Source organism: Phalacrocorax aristotelis, chromosome 5 (genome assembly GCF_949628215.1).
Source record: "Phalacrocorax aristotelis chromosome 5, bGulAri2.1, whole genome shotgun sequence".
NCBI lineage: Eukaryota > Metazoa > Chordata > Aves > Suliformes > Phalacrocoracidae > Phalacrocorax > Phalacrocorax aristotelis.
The window spans coordinates 38,612,429-38,634,354 of NC_134280.1; the positions used below are offsets into that span (position 1 = coordinate 38,612,429).

The window sequence follows — 21,926 nt, forward strand, 5'->3', positions numbered from 1 at the left end:
ATTTATGTAATTAGGGGTAAAAGTAGTTAGATGCATTGTGAAGCATCTTCTACATTATGTCTTTATGTACAGTGACTCAGCTGATTGAGCGCTTTCTTCATTATATGTCAAATTCAAGTTTATAATCAGAGGGCGTTTGGATTACCCACACAGTTATTTGATGAATTATTTTTTTTGACAGATGAAGGGAGTACATTTCCTGAAATCACATTACCAGAGCCTCAGGACAGTGGCTCTGTCCTAGTGTCAGTCAATGTTAAGGACAGTAGCACGTCCTGCCAGAGTGACAAACAGAGCCCTTCATTAATTGGCAAGTTACCCAAACCAGGTGGGATGCAGAGTCTGCTGGAAAATCGTAGCAGACTTCCTGGCACAGCGCAGCAGACTGACCACAGATTGAGCACTCCTGCCTTGTTTTTCAGAGCCCTTGAGTGGTAAGAAAGGTGGGTGGGCGGGAACCCAGGACAGATAAATGAGAGGGTCCGGGTTTTTTGGTGGCTGGGTGGACCTGCAGACTGGTACGCGTTAGTCTATAAGTGGAACAGAAAGAGGAGGGACCCCTAGACCTGTGAAGAGGAATGAAGAAGTGGCAGCATTGAGTTGAGGGTTGAGCGAGGGGCTGAGGAAGGGTGGGGGAGCAGACCCAGCAGTGGGAGAGCAAGGAGAGACGAAGGGCCAAGAGCCGGTGAGATGAAAGCTGTGAGGGAGTGTCAGCCTGAAAGGCTGCCCAGTCATGGCCACTAAATACTTGAGTAGGGGTGGGGAGTCCCTTTAGGTTGGATATGCAAAAAAGCCATGGTGAAGATAGTGACAGTGCTTGTTTCAGCCACCTGGCAGTGTGTCAAGGAAACAGTCTATATCCCACTGTCTTTCCTAGCCTTGCCTTGTAGTAGCCATTCTCCACGTAAAGAGGATCTTGTTCATGGCCCTCACAACTACTGCGCTGCTAGAAAATCACTATGACGCTCAGTTCTGCTGGCTCAGGGTGTTCAGCCCACAAGGGGCAGGACTGGAGCTGCAGTGGTGTGTTGTGCGGGGCCAGGATTGCAGCTCTGTGCAAGAGGTCATGACAGCCTTTCTAGGCTGAAACTGCACCGAGTTATTGCTTGGTCCCATGGTGTGTTAATGTTTTTTTCCCCCTCTAGTGACTTCTCATTTAATCTTCTTTTCATTTGTGTGTCTTTTTCCCTCTCTCTTGCCATACAAGTGATAGTACTCAGATGGCACTGCCAATAAACATACAAACAGGCCTTCTTTGTATGGAGGCCTTTTTAGTCTGTCTTTCCAACAGGACTGCTTTGTCAGAGCTTTCCTTTTCATTTGGCTGTTTGCACTGGACGTCCTGCTGCTGCCCAAGTCCTCCTAGAGTTTCCAGAGCCCCCCACAAGCTCCTCCCCACAAGTTCCCCAAAGCTGCCTCAGCCTTTGTGTCAGATGTGCATTTTCAGCAAGCAGCATGTCTTGAGCAACACAGACAAAATATTGATATTTGCTCCGAAGGATGCAATATCAATGACATTCAAAGATGAATATGATTGCTGTGTTTGTCCCATTTCAGCTATTTATTTTACAAAGCTTGAAGAGTGCATCTTACCGTGTCATTGATGGCTCTCATGGGAAAGAAGCTGTTAATTAGGCATTTTGATCTCCCTCCTTTTGCCCAGGAGATGTGACAGTAATTACTGTGCACTACCATCTTTGCCAATTTAGATACAGGCAAGTGTACCAGACTGTTGAAACTTTTCTTCTCCATGTTAAGAGAAATACAAGTGTCATTTTTCTGGGACATATTGGAATATTTTAGACATGTTCAAATTATGTTGCCTGAAGAGAGCATAGACGGAGGCAGCAGAACCTCTTTGGGGCACTCATAGAATATGGGAGTTTTTACCATTCTCTGTTAAGCTTGCTGTAGAGGTCCCCTCAGCTGTTCCTCTGTAGAGGAGGAGGAATGAGGCCAGAGAAACTCTGTCTTTTCCCAAGCGTCTCCCACCCCCAGCCATCTTCCCCCTGACTCTGAATATTCATTAATTGCTGCAGAGAGCAATCTCTGCAGGTTTTTCTGTGGTTGGCACTATCAGTCACTAAATCCAGTAAGACATCACATTTTGTCCAACCCTAACCTCTCTGAGGGGCTGGCTTTGCCCTCCCACCTCTTAGTCACCCCCCACAGTCTTGGGACTTCAGAAATCAGTCAGTCAGTGACTGAAATGTATTGGCAGGAGCTGGAGAGTCTGGCACAGTTTTGGGCAGTGCAAGCATGCAAAATTACTGCCTGAAAGGGAGTGGGGCGAGATAACCCGGTGTGCAGGTGCCGTTGACTCCCATGGCTGGGAATCAGACACGTGGAGAAGTTCAGTCATCAGTCTCTTTTATCCCTAAAGCACTACTGAAAAGAGTGGTTCGGATTAACTTCTGAAAACTGTTTCTTAAACCAGGTGCAGTAACGCCATCAGAGTCAACTGCTGCCTTGTGCCATGTCAGTGTTGAATCTGGCCAAGAGAAGGCGTCAACCAGCCATTTCCTTTGGGCTCCCTGTTGGTATTTTGATTCACTTTGGTGTTTTCTTATTACGGTATGAACATCGTAAGAGGGAATTGCATAAGTATCTGTGCTTCTGTAAGGAGTAAGAGCAAAACGCCTATGAGTTTGTTGGCCTGGCAACCAGCGCTCTCTTGGTGCTGTCAGTGTTCCCAGAAAACATAATCGATAACAACCTTGGAGAGGCAACACAGAGCAACCAGGCCAGGATACGGAGGAAATATCTTTCATAACATGTTGTTCCTACCACACCAGTAATTCAGGCTATATGCCACGAGAGCTGTTTGTTGAAGGTGCCTTTTAAAAATGTCTGCAGATGTTCTTTGGGGGCTGCTTTAGGCAGGATGGCTATTGCTGCTGCAGGATGAATATCACATCAAATACAGAACACATCCTGGGAGTTAAATTTTTGCTTTTGCATCCCTTTCTTGTGGACAAAAATTTGCCTTTTGTCTGTTTGCCCCTGCCCTTCCTCCCCACCATCTATGTTTGACTGCCTGCTGTGATGGGGGCTGTAAATCCTGACTTTGCTGCTTCCATAGGCTGGATCTCGACCCTCCAGCACCGGTGTTAGCTGAGTGACTGCTGGGGCAGTTGCGTCCAGAGGCCTTGTTCTAAATTGTGGCTCATTGTGCTAGAGTCCTTTTCAGCGTATTGTAGGAGACGGCTTGTGCATTTATGAATTACGTAAAGTAGACAAGGCTTGTAAAAGCCAGGAGAAGAGCGAGACAGGTATGAAAAGAGCTGCCCAAGGTAACGCAGAAGGGCTGTGGCAGAACCGTGGGGAGGTGGCACGGCCCTGGACAGGGCTGTGCACTGCTGCTCTGTGGGCTCATGGCCTCTGGGCTTGGCTCAGCTCTGCCCCTTGCAGAGAGGTGAAGGTGGAGCGATTCGACTCCTCCCTGTCATGTCTGAAGGGGAGCCATCATGGTCTCCATCCCCAGGATGGCAGCATGAAGGACATGCAGGAGCACTGGGCAATATTTGGCAGTGGGCAGTGGTCTTTGCAATTGCAGCTGGAAGGCGGTATCACTGGGGACTGTGCCAGCACATAATTTTTCATTCCAGTTTTGATCTGAGGGCCTGAAGATTTGGAGGAAGGTTCATTTCCAAAACAACAGAGTCTTGTTTTGCAGACACACAGCTGCTTTTGTTTCAGGCAGAGCTGAAAATGGCATCTTCTTCTCCAAAGTCACCTTGAAAGAGAAGCAGCAAGGTTCTTAGCTGGCAGCCCGGGACATGCTGGTGGGCATCGCCTGCCTCATTTCCTGGCCCCTTGCCCTGTGTGCAGGCAATTATTAGCTCTCAGGGTCTCACATGCTGTGGAGAGAAGATCCCAGAGCTGTGGTCATTAACCTGCTCACCCCCCATGCTTTGCACATCCTTTCCTCCTTTTTCCCCATTACGGAGGCTCATGTGTGTGGCTTGGTGTGTTTTCCAGCCCTGACTAACCACAGGTTAGCGCAGTGCAAGGCACAGCTCCCCGTTGACCCCAGGTGCTTCTGATGGAGGCAGGTCCTCCCTGCGTGCCAGCCAGACGTCTGCCCTTCCACACGCAGCTGGGCGCAGGTTTAACCTTGGGCAGAGCAGAGGTAGGTGCCATCAGATCACTTACAAAAATGAGAGTCACACAAACAGTCTGGTGCTCCTGCAAGGAGTGCCAGGCGTTGCTGATTTCTTTTTTCCGCGTTGCCATGCCAACACGTCCCTGCGTGGAGTGAGATCTCTTTTTAAGCTCCACTGAGAGAAAGTATGTAGCCTGGGAGCTTATTTATCATTCAGGAGTGCACAGCCTCTCTGTAACAGCTCTGAGCCAAAGGCTCTGAGTCTGACAAAGGAAAGGAGGATTTAATTTTTTTTTTTTCCTTTTCCTCTAGTGTTTGCTTCTCAAGGTTAAGGGAGACAGGGTAGATGGGGAGAGAGACTGGGAGCACTTTGCAATGGGGACCTCACTCTGCTGTCCTCACAGAGGCACGACTTTCATGGAAATAAAAAGGAAATATTACTTTGGGGCATATTTACAGTACATATTTATATGCAAATTTCTTGGTTCGACTAACCCTGATGAGCTACTCTGTATTAAAATTGGAAAGCAAAGGCAATCTGGGTTTTAATTTGAGCAAGGAACTCAAATGAAAGATTAGAAGGAAGCCAGGGACAAACCCCGTGTCTTTGTCATCTTTGCTGTTTTAGTCTGTGAGGTTATAATATGGAGAAGGAGATCATCTCTTCTCATGCTATATTCATATGCCGAATAAGGAGAGCGAAACCAAACATGTACTGGGGTTTTGGTTTGGGTCTTTCCATTTTGTGGAGCTGCTACTGGTAGATTAACTGCTCACTTTAAATTAAATTCTTATAATGATCATTAATACAGGTTTGCTTGCCTTTGCCAGCTGAAGGGATGGAAATCAGCATAAAGTGGCTGGCATTAGCTGGGAGATGAGCACTGATGGTTCAGTGCCTGTCTCCACCAGCTGTGAAAAGGTTGATGTGGAAATTCAAAGGCAAGACTCAAAGCAAGAGGGGTGCGTGCTGGTTTTGGCTCTGTCATTTGTTCCTTGGGAGATGCTGAGCAAAACATTTACATGTTTCACAGACCGACTGCAGAGCGGAGTCAGTGGTGCTTGGAAAACCCATTCTGAGGTGATGGTTTAAAAATGAGGTCTTGGTTGTTTTGGGGGGTTTTGTTATTACTGAGGCATTCGTCATAACATGCAAAAAGTGCAAGAAACTCAAGACGCCCCAGCTGTGGACATACATCATGTGAGTGAACCCTTCTCCTGCATGTGGAAAATACCTGGTCAAAACTTTAATACTTTTAGTTGCATGCAGCATATGGAAAATAACTGTGAGATATCATTATCTCCAAAGCAGGAAAACCTGTTAGCTGCTTCCCAGAGAGTCATTTTCCACTCAGGACTGAGTAGGTTGAATATTTCACAGAAATCAGTTTCACTTGGAGGCACTATATACTTTGGGAGGGGAAAATAAACCCCAGGTATTTCAATTATTCGTTCCTATTTCTTTCCTTGAGACTAATTCATAGTGATATGTGATCAGTTTGGTACACCTCCCAGCCACCCATGTAGCCTATGGCAGTTATGATAAAACTAATTTACAGTCTGCTCCTCCGTCCATGCAGCCCGTGTATCTGGTGAACAGATACATTAATAAAAAAGAGCAGAAGTATCAGCTGCCAGTGCTGAGTAGATTTGGCAGTCTTGCTGACATACCCAAACTGTTTTCATCCATTGCATTGCCCCACACATGAGAGAAGGAAAAGGCTTCAGCTGTGACTGTTGCTTTTTTCCCCAAATTCAGAGTATGTGCCAAATCCAGGGTAATGCAGCCTGCACAGGTTGCTGGTGAGCTGTAAAGGGAGCTAATCCTTAGCTGTTCCTGTCCATGAGTTGCTTTCTCTTTCCTTTCACTGTCATCCTTTCTCTCTATTTAAGAATATATTGTCATTCTAAACAATTGCTCTATCAGCTCTTCCTTTTTTGTCACTTATGTTGCCTCTGGGTTTTTTTTTTTTTTTCCCTTCTTGTTCTCTCTATGTACTCCCAGCTTTGTCCCAGCCATCCAGAGTAGCTCCTCTGTGACCTTGAATTTCCACAGCCACTCCTCATTTTCTGTACGCTTGAGAGCCTTTGGATGCAGACCTCACCCGGTGACTGCAGCAACCCAAACCCTGGTCTCAGCTCTCCCCACAGCACCCAGATGATCCCCTTCACCGTGGCTGCAGAAGCTTGTGGGTGTTTAAAATGCCCAGAGAATACAGGTCTGTCAGAAGTGCAAGAGGTAGTTCGGAAGGTGGATGGAGGGCTTTTATGTGCATCTCTCACATCTCCCTTCTGCAAGAGTAGATGCACATTTCTCTTTCCTAATCACTTTGCATGCTTAGAGGTGTGGGCCAGTAGTCTCCCAAGGGTAGGGAGGCAGTGGATGGGAGCAGGCCGTGTGAGTGGTCAGGGATGAGTCCTGGTCCATGGCAGTGACCTGGCAGAGACAAGACTCACTTCCTCTGGGCCGGTGCCAGAGCAGAGGGGGAGAGATGGCAGAACCGCTGAGCAGGGCTGAGAACTGCTCTGAAAATCCACCCACATCATAACGTCTGCAGGACTTGGCTAATCTGTGTGTGACACGGGACCTGTTCTGCTCTGCCTGTCTGTGGGAACACTTACATGCTCATTTTTAAATGCACAACACGGTTCCTCACAGTCAGCAGGAGGAAGACATCTGGCTTGGTAGAGGTGTGGGGCAAGGCTGGGAAGCAGAGCTGGGAGCTCAGCTGTGCAGCTGTTGCTGCATTGCAGAGCTAGCTGGTTAAGCAGGGTTGGCCTGGTAGCATGTGAGCCTTAGGGTGAATGGGGCACAGTATTGCTGCATTTCATGTGTCACCATATCCCCTGACAGGATGAACTAAAATTCTGTTTCATTGACAGAATGATTTTCAGTCCTTCTGACCAGGCACAAGTAGAAATCCCACACAACGTGTGCACAGGTTAATGTTAATTTTAAACTTAAATTCAGTAGAGTTCATGTAGCATACTTTGAACTCTTCTGTAAAAAGATCACAGGAGACACTGTAGAAAGTGTTTAAACTCAGCCCAAAAGGAGCTAAAAATGAACTTCAAGGGACGTGTCACCTCCTGCTCTAGGTGGCTGAAGCTCCATTGACTTCTATGGGGCGTTCTCCCATTTATATTAAGAGAGTTAGTACTTAAAAGTCTGTTTATTTAAAATGTTAACATGTACTGAAGTTCAAAACAAATATTGATTTAAAAGTGAGTTACCTGTTACATGTATTTACTCAAACTCAAAAGATTAAGTATCCGGTTCCTTGTTTTGAAGCCAAAGTGATTTCTTCTGTGTGAGTCCTAGGGAGTCCATGTTTTAAAGAAAGGTAGATACAGCTGCTTCATTGTGCAAGTGATGTTTTTAGCTGATATCAAGTCCAAGGAAAGGCAGCGGGACCTCACTGCATTGCCCTGGCTGAGGGTCTGGTGTTGTCTGCTTCAATATTGCATGTTAGTTGTAAATTGTGTTACCAATGCATCACACAGAGCAGAACCGATTAGCTTTTCCCACCTCTGACTTGTCTGGGAAATGCTGACAGCAGTAAATATTTTGTTCCAAGCAGTAGTAGACTTAAGAAGATAGGACTTAGGGGGATGCACAGGGAACAAGTATTTGCAGTAATGAGGGCTCATTTTTAAAGCACTGCTTTATTGTTCTGACATTTGTATGACTCCTTTTTAATAGACTTTCATACTTCAGGGCGGGGGGGTGTGGAGACTGATCCCTTGGTGTTTTGTTTTACAGCTGCTAGACAGCATGGCAGAGGCCTCTGCCTAAAGAACGTGCACAGGGAGTGCTGGGGAGCCAGAGGAGAGGGCTCGCTGCAGACTTCTGAATTGCTCCTGGCTCCTAGCATGAGTTGCTTTGGATTTTGCCACTTGTGTGCCTTGAGATTTATATGATCTGTCCAACTCTCTCGCTGAAGCAGGTGATCAGGAAAAATGCAGTCAGGGCAGTGGAGGTGAAGTACACATAGAAGGTGTGGAAGCAGTCCCAGGACAGGCAGCTCAAGCCCTGAGCCGCTGCTTTCCCAAACACTGCAGAGCAGCTGGGGCTGCACGGGAAAGCCACCCTCCCGCCTCCTCTTTGTACCAGAGCACCACCAGTCTGGCACAGCTCAGCTGCACATGAGACACCAGTTTTGCACCAGATTTACACTACTATAAAGCAGATACAGTAAGGGGCTGGATAACGGTGATTCAGATTTACAATCTGGAGTTTATGGAGAAGGTAGGAGGGGCTGTTGAATGCCTGAGGTACCTCAAAACACGGAGGCGTAAGCCATTTGCTGTGGGGCTCACCAGGGTGTGAAGCTGCTGTGCTGGGTATCCAGTTGTAGCTCCCCTGTACATGCTCTTCTCACATACTCACTGCAATACATCTTTCCCCCACAGTGGTCTGAATGTTCATACTGTTGGGGTTCAATGCATTAAACAATCAAAGCTCTTTCTTTCCCAAAATACAAGCCTTTTCTGACCTGTTCAGTTGGTTAGCTGGTAAATCCTGGTGATTAAATTAATCTGTCACTGTCCTTATTGATGCTACAGTAGCTTAAAGTCAACAAGTTTATTGGGAAAATGATACATGTCAGTTGTGTTGTGGTTTCATTTAATTTAAAAGCTGATGTTTCCATTATTTGCCTTCATATCTCCTGCCAATTACTGTTGATATTGCCAACATCCAGATCAAGGACCTACTTAGAGCAAAATATTTACACTCACGAAAGCCATTTGTGAGCAAATATTTGAATTCTGTAAAGCTATGTTACTGCTTTTTTCTTCAATCGCAAGCACTAATCTGTTGGTATTATTTGGGTTTTATATAACTTATTCATACTGCTTTGCTGCTGTGCATTTCTCTCTTAATCTGAGTACAGAAGGCAGTACTTAGAGTTGTCACAATCTCAGTGATAGAGTCCAAGATGTTTGGTTTTTCTATTATAAATGTCACTGGGTGAAGCCCAGGTCTTTTTTTCCCCAGTGTTTCAGCAGTCTTGACAGAAACAAGAGTCATCCACCAGCTTCCAGGAGAGCTGAGCGTGAATTCAGGACCTGTCCTTAGGGGACTGGCTAATGCCTCTAAACAAATCGAATAGTGATTTGGTTTGTAGTCCTGCTGCACTCAGAATTGTGGGACCCGGGGGGACAAAAAATCCATAGGTCCTGTTTGCTTTTCAAATTGTCAACGATAGCAAATAGCCACTTTGTATCTTTCCTTTCTGCAGGAATATATTTGGGGTATTTTGCCTCAGTAAGTAGCAGGGGTTGCTCAGTGCTTTTGTTGTTGACTCGTTTCCACTGTGCCAACAATTAGTGCTGGTTACCTTGGAAACTGCTCTGCACCCCACTGGGGATCGTGACAGCCACATTTTAACTGAAATTGCTTTGTTTTCCCAATCCTGCAAGCACACATGTAGCTAATCCTTTTGCAGTGCTCTGCCTGTATTCCTTCCCTAAAATGTAGCAAAATTAATGAAACATATTATTTTATCTTTTCCATCTGTTTGCATCTTTCTTTATCCCTGTTTTAGCCTCAATGCTCCAGGAGCGTTAATTACCCTTTGCTTTAACCAAGCTCACTGTCAATCTTCTCGGTAGGTGTCTGCGGGATGACGTTGTGAATGCATGTGAAGTTTTGACATAATTTTCAATCTCCTCCTCCCCGTCCCTCCTTCCTATCATCCCTTCAGTTTTCTCCTGGAGCATTTGTTGTGCCGTGCAGTTCCAGCACGTTAAACTTTGTTTATGCCTTAAATGAGTTCTGCTTTACAGAGACCAGATGGCATCTTCCATGGCTACAGCAAACTCAAGATCTGCTGCCACCATAGTGGTATCAGATAGAGTTGTTGCTAGAAAGAGCTGGGGGGTGATGCTGCTCCAGTATGGGAAGGGTGTCCCGGTGAAGTTGTGGGGGTGTAACATGCTTTTTAGGAGGAGCTGTCCCTGTTGCTGTGAAATGGGTGCTCAGGTGGGAAGAAGGGAATAGATAGGTGGGCTGAGCAAGCTGGCTGAATGGCAGTAGTGAAACACAGGTGACTACAGTCAGGGAAGGAGAAGAGCTGGGGAGACAAACTCTGGTCTGACTGGGGCAACTCCGACCTGAGAAATCACTGACACTGTTATGTGAGCTGACTAGCTGGCTGTTCCCCGGGGAGAGCTGTACCAGCCCTGGTTCCTCTGCTGGCAGGATCCCTGTGGCAGTGCCAGGGCACGTACCTGCGAGGCAGGAAGATGCCGTGAGCCCTGCCCATAGGAAGTTTCACCTGTCAAAAACAATCCTTGGAATAATAATACAGCATTGCACAGAGGAGCAGGAGGGAGAGAAGAAGATGATAAAGGATAGTGCTGCATGAGGGCTGTCAGAGGCAAATATCTGAGCCTGAGCAGTTTAACCTAGGAAGTGGTGTTCGTAGCAAACTCAGCTCTTCAACAGGTTGAGCCTGAGGTTATAGTAGGTTGGAAGAGAAGGAGAAAAAGTGCCTGAGTCTGAAGGAAAACCATTAAAAAGGGCACAAAGGGAGCAGACACCACACATCACTGTGGAGATGCATCACAGATCTAATTCTTGCTCTTGCCATTATGGTTGCCAATTATTTCTAACAGTTTTCTGGAAATATTTGGTGAAAGCTCAGATACCTTTTTTAAAGACTCTTGCCACCGTCCGTACATTTGTCTCTGGGGCTGGTAAACCTGTCTGTTGAAAACTTAATGGACTGGAAAGGTTTCCTGGGAAATGAAAATCATGGAGGTAATAGATTCAAGTGCCAGTGGAGAAATCTGCAGTCGATTGACAACCATAGCAGCATCAATAAGAAATGAAAGAGGGCTTTGAAATGGCATCTTGGCCTTGTACAGGATATGATCCCAGATCTTTGGCACTGCTGAAGCCATGCTTTGGCATGTAACCTCACTTAAAGGCCCCTGGTTGAGTCTCTATCAGTGAAGGGGGGCTCTTTCAGGTATCTGGAGGGAGTATCTGGATGATGGCTACTGCAGTTTAAACATTGGTGCCAGAGCAAGATGGGGTGGGGATTGAGCAGCTGTTGTGCCCTTGGGTGTGCTTATGAGGAGGGCAGCAGCTTTTGGAGCCACGGGGCCTTCTAAACCCAACCAAGAGGAAAGGCTGCGGCTCCCCATACCATCAGCAGCTAGTTCAGCATCCCCTGTGCATTCCAGTACTCTGAAAGGGTTTGTGTCCCTGAGTTATCTGGGGGGCAGGGGGATTCCAGATGTCCTGATTTGGTATGCTGGGTGCTGGGGTTTGTGGAAGAATTGGGCTGACTTCCAAAACCAGGAGCAGAGAGTGCTTACTCAAATGAGTTTTAACTTTGGTGTAAATTAGAGTAGTGCCCAAGACAGGTGCCTGCCCTTTCAGCAGGGTAGTCCTCTGTTCCTGCCAGCGAGCAGCCATGACACCAGTAGCAACTGGGCAGACTTGACCTGACAGCCCCATCAGAGCTTAGACTGAAGTGACAACCTTTAATGGAGTGGCAGAATCACCGTCCCTGTGTGTTAGCCCCTGGCCTCTCGGCTCAGCCCGCTCGTTGTCATGGGGTTTTTGAAAGCTCGTGCTGAGGATCTTTCACAAAGTCTTCTCTCCGTTATGGACATCACATTCAAGGACCACCTGTACTTTTGGGTACCACATTCCCTGAAATAAAACTGGGAGACAGTCTGTGTCCTGGATCATGAGCAGCTGTGGCATCTTGGCAAAAAGGAGCAGCATTTTACTCCCTGCAAAATGCAAAGGAAAGCCATGTTGCTGTTCTTTCTTGTGCTGGAGTCTTATGTGAAGCCAAGGTCCTTGTTGCCCTAAAGAAACATATATTTGGTGTTACTCATCATTTGTTAGTGCCATTTTTGTGGCACCAAATAGAGTCAGAGAATGCCTACCTGCTTAAAGAGAGGGAAAATAAATCTTTACAAGCAAAACTCTCCCTAACGAATCCAGAGCTTTTAGGCTCTGAAGAATTTGCCTGGCATCCAGGCTGGCTAACGCTCCTTTTCCTTTTTTTGTTCTTTATCATTAGGCTTCCTTGAACTTTAACTGAACCATAAGGAAACTATGAAAAGTCTCAATAGCTGCCCTGTGAGGATTTGACTTACCCATTGGATCTGCTATTTTTAGTGTCCATTAGTACAAAAATGTCTGTCCTTTTGCAGCAGTCATGTATAGCAAGAGCACTGCTCTTCTGGCGAAGTGCCTGTGCCTCCTGTGTCACCCAAAATATCCATCAACAGAGTGTTCAGAAGTGAGCCTTTCTTGATTAAAAAAACCCAGCCAAACAAAAAGAAAAAAACCCCAGAGGCCATTTGTATTTTTATTTACTTATTTTACATAGCCTGAAATTGAAATTTCCATTTTTTCAGGAGGCAACTTTTCACCCCCAGCCATACCTCCCTGTGGAATATAATCTTTGTCCCAAGCAAATTAGATTGGGAAGAGAGTTGAGAGGGTAGGAACTGTCTTCCATCCTTGGAGAGCCCATTTGCACCCCAGAACCAGGCTGCATGTGAACAAATGTAAATTCTGTAACAAAGGAGACTCTTTTTAATAGGGATTTGTCTTACCTTGCTGGGAGGAGGTTTGCAGTAGCTTGGGTGATGGAGAGCAGGTGACCGAGTGGGTTTCCTTTGGATATGCTCCAGGGTACTAAATCTGGCATACATTTGCATATTCTATATCTGAAAAATTAATTGGAGCCTTTTCTTAAAAATTTAGTGTGAAAATTACTTTTAAAAATTGATTCTCTGAACAGTCTTTCTAAATGAGTCTTGATTTGTTTATCTAAGCTAACAGTACAGGCTTGATGATGTTAACTTGTGTCAGTAGTGTTGTGATTAGTAGGTTCATGGAAATTTTGAGAGAAGGGTCACACGTAACGTCTAGGCATAAAGTGGTGGTGGCAATTGGCATGGGGTCTTCTGGAGCCGTGGCACTCTGTGAAGCTCTGTGCCATTCTCCATGCTCACCAAAGCTGTCAGCGTGATACTCTTTCCTGTTCTGAAAGAGCAGAATCTGAACAGGAATTTGATGCCAAGTATAAAAGGACACTTCATGGAAGAGCGATTTGTTTCCTACCCACATGTCCCATCCATGCGAGATGCTGCAGCATGCCAGCGGCATGGCGTGGCATGGGAGAGGGCACCACGTGCCTGCAGGAAGAGGATGGGCCAAGCCACAGGTTCATTCTACCAGTTTTCTGTGATGTTGCTTGTGCTTTACAGTCTGCGTGTGCCCCACAACACTGGGAATTCTCAGGACCTGTAATGATTCCAGGGGACCACTTGTGTCCAGTCCACTGCTCTGCAACAGCAGCGCTACGTGACAGTCTGGGACTATCTGTGAGGTATCTGTTCCATGTTTCTCACAAGAGGAAGAAACCAAGAGGTGCCAAGAAACACCCCCAGCATCCAGCAGACATGGAAGCAGGAGAAACTCAAAAAGCCCTGAAATGATGTGCAGACCCCTGAAAGGCAGCTAGGAAGATTGATGGGCTTTAAATCAATATCCCTGTTCTTTGGTCCATAGGACTAACCACATGCATGACTTGATTTATGGGGTTATGGTGCTCGATTCGATCTACTTAGCAATGGAGTTTCATCTCATACTAAGGGCATGGTGTTGAATAGAGGGACAGAGAACTAGAGCTGCCATTCACAGTATCCTGCGAATACAGGAATTTATATCATATGTAGTCCCTTCCATAAATGTATCGAGCTCCATCTCAAAACCAATTGAATTGTTTCCTGCTATGTGGAAGACTGACAGAACTTCACACCCCTGACAATAGGAAAGCAGCATCTTCAGATATCTAGTCCGAATTTATCCTTGGCAAGTTTATACTCATGTATTCCTGGGCTAACAGTTTTTAAATCAGTTTAATTTTTTCGTTGCTTGATAGTTGTTCTGACATATTCATCCCTCTACACTTGCTATTGGCTGCAGCCAGTAAAACTATTGCAGTCACTGCCCTCCTGGCGACCAGTCAGGAAGGAAGTTAATTGTAAGATATAAATACCAGCAATTATGAAAGTTCTTTGCCAGTGGGTGGGTATCTCATTACAGAGTTTGTGCAAAAGACAGATTAATGTAGCACTTTGTTTTGAGACAAACATGACTGTGAAAGACAAGTAACACACATCTACGCTTTTTGGGAGAAAAAATCAGCTTTTCTAAAGGACAAACAAAGAGGAATAACTTTACGTTAAAAGTGCAAAGGTATTCTCTAGGAGTGCTAACTGTGAGAAGAAATCATCATTATTAATCTAATGGCCAGTGTCCCTTGTTAGGATGTTTACTGTAAAGTTACATGTAGGGCATTGATTTAAATATACTTCTCCTTCCCAGCCAGTCCTTGCCTGAAGGACTCAGTAATGGGTGAGCAAAGAGCTTTTATTTCTGCACTCAGGATGGTGATTTATGAGGGCTCTGCAAGTGTCTCCTGGCAGGAGCAGGGTGTATTGCCATCTGCCATTGGAAACCTCTGTCTCCACATGAAGGGTGGAGCAGCACTGAAATTCGTGCTCTATTTTCAGGTGTGTGCAGCTGGTGGGCCCACAGCGTGCAGCTTGTTGCCTTCCCTAGGGCTCAGCTCTGTGTCAGGTCCCAGCACCCTGCGTTTGAAACAACTCTCAGCCAGCACTCAGAAATAGCTGGAGGGTGAAGGGGTTTATTTCCATTGAATTTGACTATGAGAGGGAGGAATATGTTAATTGCTGAGCAAGGGAGAATGGAGTAATACACAGATAAGAAAATGAAACCCTTTTTCTCTGAATTCCTTTGTAGATGGTTCCGCTGGACCAACCTTAAGTCCTTGATTTGCTAGATCAAAGGTGCCTGAACTGTCCTTAGGGCAGGAAACTGCTCTGGTTACTTCCACATGGAGTTGTTTGCCTGATGACATTTCTCTGCACCTTTGAGTGGGTCTAGAGTCCAGATGAGAGACACATTCTCAGTTTGGAAGTATTTACTCCCTGAGTGGTCCCGCTGCCATCCTCCGCTCAGCAAAGCACCCGGTTCCTCAGCCCCTCTTGTGCGTGCCACGCATTGAGGGCGGTGGGGAAGAGCAAAGCAGGGTCCTGTGGCACGCAGGTCTGTCAAGCTTGCAGTGCCTCAGCCAGCTCCATGCAAGTCCTCCTTCCCTGCGCGGAGCACAGCGAGAGCGAGTGGCTGGGAGCCAAGCCTGTGTCCGAGACCAGAGCCTGAGAGCCCATCCCACCAAACAAGTGTTATCCTCTGCAGTCCCTCTGCATGATATTTAGACCTACTGTTTTAATAAGGCTTTGTGTTGCAGTCTTAAAAGGGGTGTGGAGGGTAAAGTATACTTTTTAATCATACAGAAACGTTGTTTGGCCCTTCTTTTTCAAGTCCCTCATCAGCATAGATGTCTGTCTGGGAAGTGTCTTTAATGCATACTAACTGTGTGCTGATGAGGAGGAAATATCACCCAAAGTGCATGTAAGAATGCAGCTAACTCCATATATTAAATGTCAAGAAATCCCATTACTCAGCTGTCCGTTCTACCCCTGTGTGCAAAACAGTACCTGCAAAAAAAAATTTCTAGACATTTAATAAACGATCATCTTAAAATTTTGCAGTTTCTGCACATTGTCCCTAACAGAAAGAACATTTAATAATGATGCTTTGTGCATCTTACTGTAAAGGCTGGGATCCTGGTTTTTGTAAATACTCAGCATTTTCCACCGAGGTCTTTGGAATATCTGGTCCTTCTATTTTAGTTTTAATGATTTGCTTATATTTCAGGAAAAAAGTTTACCTTTTAAAATGGATTAAGTCAGCCTCCATTTTTTGTTGTTTAAGCTAATACTTGTAATTTTAAAACACCATCTCACTAGCATGCTTTTCTTTGTTGTTTGTTTTTTTTTTTTTTTTTTCTGAATTTGCTGGTGCCACAGAAGAAGTGTCTGCGAGGATAGTGCAAGTAGTAACAGCTGAAGCTGTAGCAGTCCTGAAAGGTGAACAGGAAAAAGAAGCCCAACACAAAGATCAGCCTGGACCACTACCTTTAGGTAAAATGAGGCAAAGTATCCCTGTTTCTGCAGATGTTCTATGTATGTAATATTACAAAAAACAATTACAGCTGTGTATTCACAAAGGTTATGGTCATGGGTAAACTGCAGCACCACTGGATAAATGCTGGAACCACGTAATAATAGCAGGAACCTTGTTGCCCCAGTTCTTCACAGCCCTGTGACTCATTCTGTGTTTGCTCTAACAGCAGTTCTTCACCTGGTTTCTGACCCCTGAGTGGCGCAACTGTGAATGTAATTGGTGGTAGTGGTTTTGTTGTCATTTTTGGTGGGACCCAGCAGGGCTTGGAGCCCCTTTGTGTTCAGCCATGTACAATGTCAGAGAGAAAGATTAATGTCTGAAGAGGCAAAGATTAGAGGAGAGGCATACAAAAAGAAAGTGGGGCTTTGTTGTTTGGGTGGTACCTACAAAAAGGTGAAGGAGGGGCACCTCAACAGGAAGCAGAGAGGAATGAGGCACACCGGGTGAGGGTGGGAGAGGGGTTAGCAGCCGGGCAGCGTGAGAGGAGGTTGTGGGAGAGGGAATTACATGTGGTAGAAGAAGCAAATGCCAGTGCTCCAAACTGGGAATGGTACCACTGCCACTGGGCCATGCTGTCGCCCCATCGTCCTGCTGGCACCTTTGTGAAGTGTCTCTCTGAAGTGCAAGTGTGTTTCTGTATACATGTATATAAAAGTATGTATACAGCCATTCATACTTACAGTGCTCCCTTCCTGCCAGAAAACTTCCACAGTAGCCCAAAGCATGTACACCAAAAGCCAGAGAAAGGCCATACTCTGTCCTGTCCTGAGGCGGGGCAAGTCTTGCAAGCCTGCCCCAGGATAAGTTCTGCTGAGTGCACATATGTTGTGATCAAATCAAAATAGTGCCTTGTGGTATTTTCCCCACAGGCACTCTGCTTTGTTTGGTACAGTGGCTGGACCCTGCTTAGGAATGAATTAAAGTCAACGAGTAATTTAGAATATTTGCTGAAAATTTGGTTCCCAAGGTCTTTTGCTTCATTGAACTACTTTTGAACTGCAGCAGGGAGATGCGTTGCTTGGTAATTCCCTTCTTTATAGAGAAGCAATTTTACATGGAAGACCCCAGTTCTGCAAAACACTTCATACATATTTAAGCACAGATTGCTTCACTGGGGCCTGGACGAGGCAAAATGGATCGTAGAATGTCCTGAGTTGGAAGGAACCCACAAGGATCATCGAGTCCAGCTCCTGACTCTGCATAGGTTTCATCTAGTCAGATAAGACATTTTTAAAATATTTTGAGAAGTATGTCTTCAGTTAGCAACTGTTGGTGTTACAGTTCCTGTAGTCAGTGACTGTTAAATAAGTGTGGGTAGAATTGCACTGTGATGACTATATAAATGCTCTGTCCCCGGACGGCACATATTAAGGACAAGTCACACAAGGGTCTCTTCCAAACCACACAGAAATCAATAGGAGGAGGCCTGGCAAGTTCTGCTCGGGCTTTGAAAGTGGCCTTTCTGTGCTTGGGAAGAAGCCCTGAATCAGAAACTGAGATCTGCCTGTTGAGAGGTGCTGTTTATAAGACAGATCTGTTAAAACAGATTTCTTACTTTTTTCTTTTTTTTTTAAACTTCAGTTAAACCCCAGTAGTGGATCTGTATAGAAAAAAATTCTCAGTGTGATTGGTATGAAATCAAATGCAGAGGTTATGCTGAGTTCATTTAAGAAGCAGTCTGTTTAGGGTTTCATCATACTTGAAATGAAATAATTGAAAGAACATCATCTGGTTTCAGCATCTAGTCTCATGACTGAATCTAAAAACCTGGTCTAACTGCATCTAAGATTTCACTGAGCCTTGCTCAGGTGAATCACTATGAAGTCATGGCTGACATAAGTTCCCTATGCTGATGTCTTTTGTATTTAGACAAGCAATATTTGCATCCATTCTGTGATTAGCCTTGAACTCAGCGGGGAAAAAGAGAAAAAGTGTGCAGAATGTTTTTTGTTCATGCAGTTGAGATTGGATGCCAGTTTCTGATAGTCAGTGTGAATTTATAAAATCTTTCATGCTCAGATGCTTTATTGTTGTTGCCTTGGGTGACAGAAGGTTTGCTAAGTGGCAATACTGGTTTAAAAGATAATTTTGTACTTGATTTTTGTATTGTACTTTATGACCATCTGAAAAAAAATAATCCTTTTATTATAACTTTAAAAATCCATGCATTCTGAAAGGGTCTATCTGAAAACCCACTAGGCATAAGTCCTCATCGAATAATTCTCTCAGCTGGGTGAAACAGGCTAACTGCAGCTTGTATCAAGCATCAGTCTCCTGGGATTTAATTGCTGTATCTCATTTTCACTGTTCAATTCCTAGCAGTCGAAGAGTCAGCCAACCTGCCTCCTTCCCCGCCTCCATCACCAGCTTCTGAGCAGACGGGAGCTCTGGAGGAAGGTAAGGGTCTCGTGGACATTGCAGTGCACAGCTGTCAGCAGAGGGATGAGACATGAGAATCTAAAGGATGAGGGAATCAGAAAATGGAGACACTTTCTGCAGCTTCATGTGAAAAAGATAAGGCATTCCCCAGCAATAACTCCCCATCTGCAAACCAACTGCAGTGCATGGATGAGGTAGACACATACGTACAGAGGTATCTGACAGCGTATGATAAGTACATCCATGTTAAAGAAAGAAAGATGGTGATGCTCACCTTTTTATCTGTTTTATGCAATATGAGCCAAGATGTCTGCTGTCCCAATGTGGTCACCAAAACTATGATTCAGTATGGGTCATCTTTATTTTCTTCAGATTTGTTTGGCTGTTTTTTTTAAATTACCATTAGCTTTGGTTTTGGAATCTTAAATGCATGAAAGCAAGGAGATTCAGAGTTGGATCACTTCTTTGGTCTTTGACATGTAATTCATGCTTCAATGCCTATGTGTATTGAGGGTTCTGTACACAGAGTGCAGGAGTCAAATTCCAGTCTCAAAAAGCAAATTCCTACTCTGTTCTGCACAATGAACATTCAATTTCAGTAGCCCATGATCACTATGTTTTCCTCCTGCTAAAATCCCCTCCAGCAAAGAACTTAATCGTTGGCTTAATTTTAAGCACAGGCCTAAATCCTAGTGAAGTTGTCACAATGGTAAGCATGTGTATTGGTGCTTTGTTCAACAGAAGACGACTGCTGCATCAAGTCCGTCAGTACAGGGAGACAGCAATATGTTAAAACTGAGCCATACTATGTGACTATGAGGGAGAAATTTGGGTTCTGAATCTCCAGGAGACTGTCAGTTGTATTCTGCCCTGTCAATAGCAGTTTTATGTCTCCCATTTATTTCTTTCTTGGATTTTCTTTTAGCATTTTTTATTTCTTTTTGTTAAATAAGTGCATGAAAATAATTTCTTATCATCTGCTTGAACAAACTTTGTTGGTATTTTAACACAGACCCTCTTAATTTTGCAAGTGGATGGTTCCTGTTTCATGTGCTAATGCAGTCTGACTCTCAGTTTATCAGGACATTGCAATTAGGCATGTTCCATCTTGCGGTCATTTTTGAGATAATGCAATTACAGGCTGTGTTAACAACAACATTTGTCAGTCTACTGTACTGGAAATACCTACTGGATGCAGTTAGTAACCAATATAAAAAAAATCTGATTAATTGTTTATTGTGGATTTTTTTAAAATAACACAATAGGCACATTGTTTGTTTAAAAAAATAGTACCACAGCTCCTAGACTTGTCACCCACAGGTAATGGCAATCAAAACTACTAACTGAAAAGGAAGCTAGTAGGGCATTAGCAAAGGCTTTTAGAATTCTTACCAGGGTTTTACCACTATTTTTTAATATGTAGTTCACTTGTCTAGTTCAGCGTATGCTTTTTGATTTTTCACATCACAATAAAGGGCTTGGTTTTTTGCTTCAGGCCAATGTCAAGGTTCTTACATCATGCATCCTTAGCTGAGGATTAGCTTTGCATACTGTTTCTATCAGCAGTGTTATTTACATGTATTTTAGGATTTTAGAAAGTAGTCATATTGATTAATTGATGGGAGCTTAGAGATTGCCCTAAGCAAATGGAAACCATTTTGCTAGTTGTATTAACACAAGAAGGTGGCAAAACACTATACAACTCAAGGTTATTATGAACTACCAGACTGTGCTGCTCCCAGCTGTGCATATGACTCAGCAAGTCACTTAACATCACTGTTTTTCTCTTTCCTTGCATGTAGAATTGAGTTAACATAATAGCACTTACTTACCTACCCCACAGGGGTATTTGCAAGGACTGAAAGGTCAGTGTTTGGGAGACATTTTGATGATTTACGCAATGCCACAGTTTTTAAAAAACATTCAAATAATTTGCTTTAACCTTAGTCAAAAGAGTTTTTTCCATGACAAGATTTTCATTCAACTCTTCATTTTTCAGAGCAGATCCTGAAAGTGTAGGTTTGTAAGGGAAGTATGGACAGAAATGGTGTGCTGAGTCATTAATGCTCTCTGCTGGAAGCTTCTTGTTTATGTCCGGCTCTGAAACTGGAACTCACAGTAGAGTTGGTTGATGAACAGAAGTAACTTCTAGAAAAAAAATTTACCAGAAGTATGTTATATTGCTTTTTCCCAAAATATCACTGTTGTCAATTCAATGTAGTTAATGGTAGCAAAAATCTTGTGTCTGCTCTGTGTTAGAAGATGTGGTCCTTATTTCCTGTGGGTGAGTTGAGCTTTTGCTGACCTGAGTGAGCCAGACCTGTCATTTTTGTTCAGGCAAAGCTCCCATTCAGAAGAGTTTGCCTCAGTAGGGTTTGACCCACTTTTACTGTACTTCAGTTTCCTATACCATCTGGCTATCCATCCTCATGCACCTCTCATCCACCTTTACATTGTCTGTCTGTGTTTCTGCTCAGTGGAATACAATTTATGAATTTCACCCAATTGTACAGTTGCTGAGCAAAAAAAGGTGAGCACCTGGTGTATCTACCTCAGACGTCCTTTTTTCCCCTTCTCTTAGAACATTTTCCTAATGCACTTGTCAGTGTGTGTTGCCTTGCTCTGAATCCAAGAGAGACTTCCTTCAGTCATAGTAGGAAGGAAATCACTGTTGTAGACATGACAAAGGTGGATGTGGTCAGCCATGCAGCAAACACAAATTAAAAAAAAAGGTAGAAAAGACAGAGGTTTGTGGGTCAAGTGTATTTCACGAGAGAAAGGAGTCAGTGGATGTAGGTTTCTTTCTTTCATTTGGCTGCAGAAAAACATTCAAATGAGCCTGTCCCTTTTTACTGCTGCAGAAGGTAAGAGAACTAAATTGTTTTACTGAAATTATTTCATTTATTTCAACTATAGTAACATAATTTTCCTCAGGAAATGAAATTTTCACTAGCACCATCGTAATCGTTTTATCAGTTTTACCTGGTCACACAGGGCAGATGTGATATTCTCTTGCCAATTTGGCATTTCTTTTGTGCTCTGCACCTTTTGACAGTGGTCAACAACGTCTTCATGTAAAAAATTTTCTAAGTATTACAAGATAGAAGGATGCCTTTGATGGACTGTCTTCCATTTTGAAATAGGCATTTCAGGTTAAGCTTTATGTACCAAATAAGAGTATTTTGCAAACTAAAAGGAACCCAGTGTCCTATAAAAATGGATCTATTTACAGTGACAATTACTTCTTGAAAGGCATTTTCAAAAGATACCTGGAAGCTAAAGCAGAATTAGCCTTTATGAAAAGTGATTTTAATCTTGGGCTTTAGAATACATTGGGGATTTTTCTCA

The 21,926-nt window shown here is 44.2% G+C and overlaps 1 protein-coding gene across 27 annotated transcripts in view; it reads left to right on the forward strand.

The window, feature by feature from the left end:
• Nucleotides 1–21,926, forward strand: part of MAP2 (microtubule associated protein 2) — a 236,915-nt gene that overhangs the window by 170,331 nt on the left and 44,658 nt on the right. For 18 of the 27 annotated variants that reach the window (XM_075094011.1, XM_075094013.1, XM_075093996.1 and 15 more), the window contains 2 exons: nucleotides 16,043–16,156; nucleotides 18,519–18,596. In XM_075094011.1, coding sequence (XP_074950112.1) covers nucleotides 16,043–16,156; nucleotides 18,519–18,596 — 192 coding nt within the window. The remainder of the gene's footprint in view (nucleotides 1–16,042; nucleotides 16,157–18,518; nucleotides 18,597–21,926) is intronic. The other 9 variants (XM_075094000.1, XM_075094006.1, XM_075094010.1 and 6 more) reach the window with 2 other exon arrangements.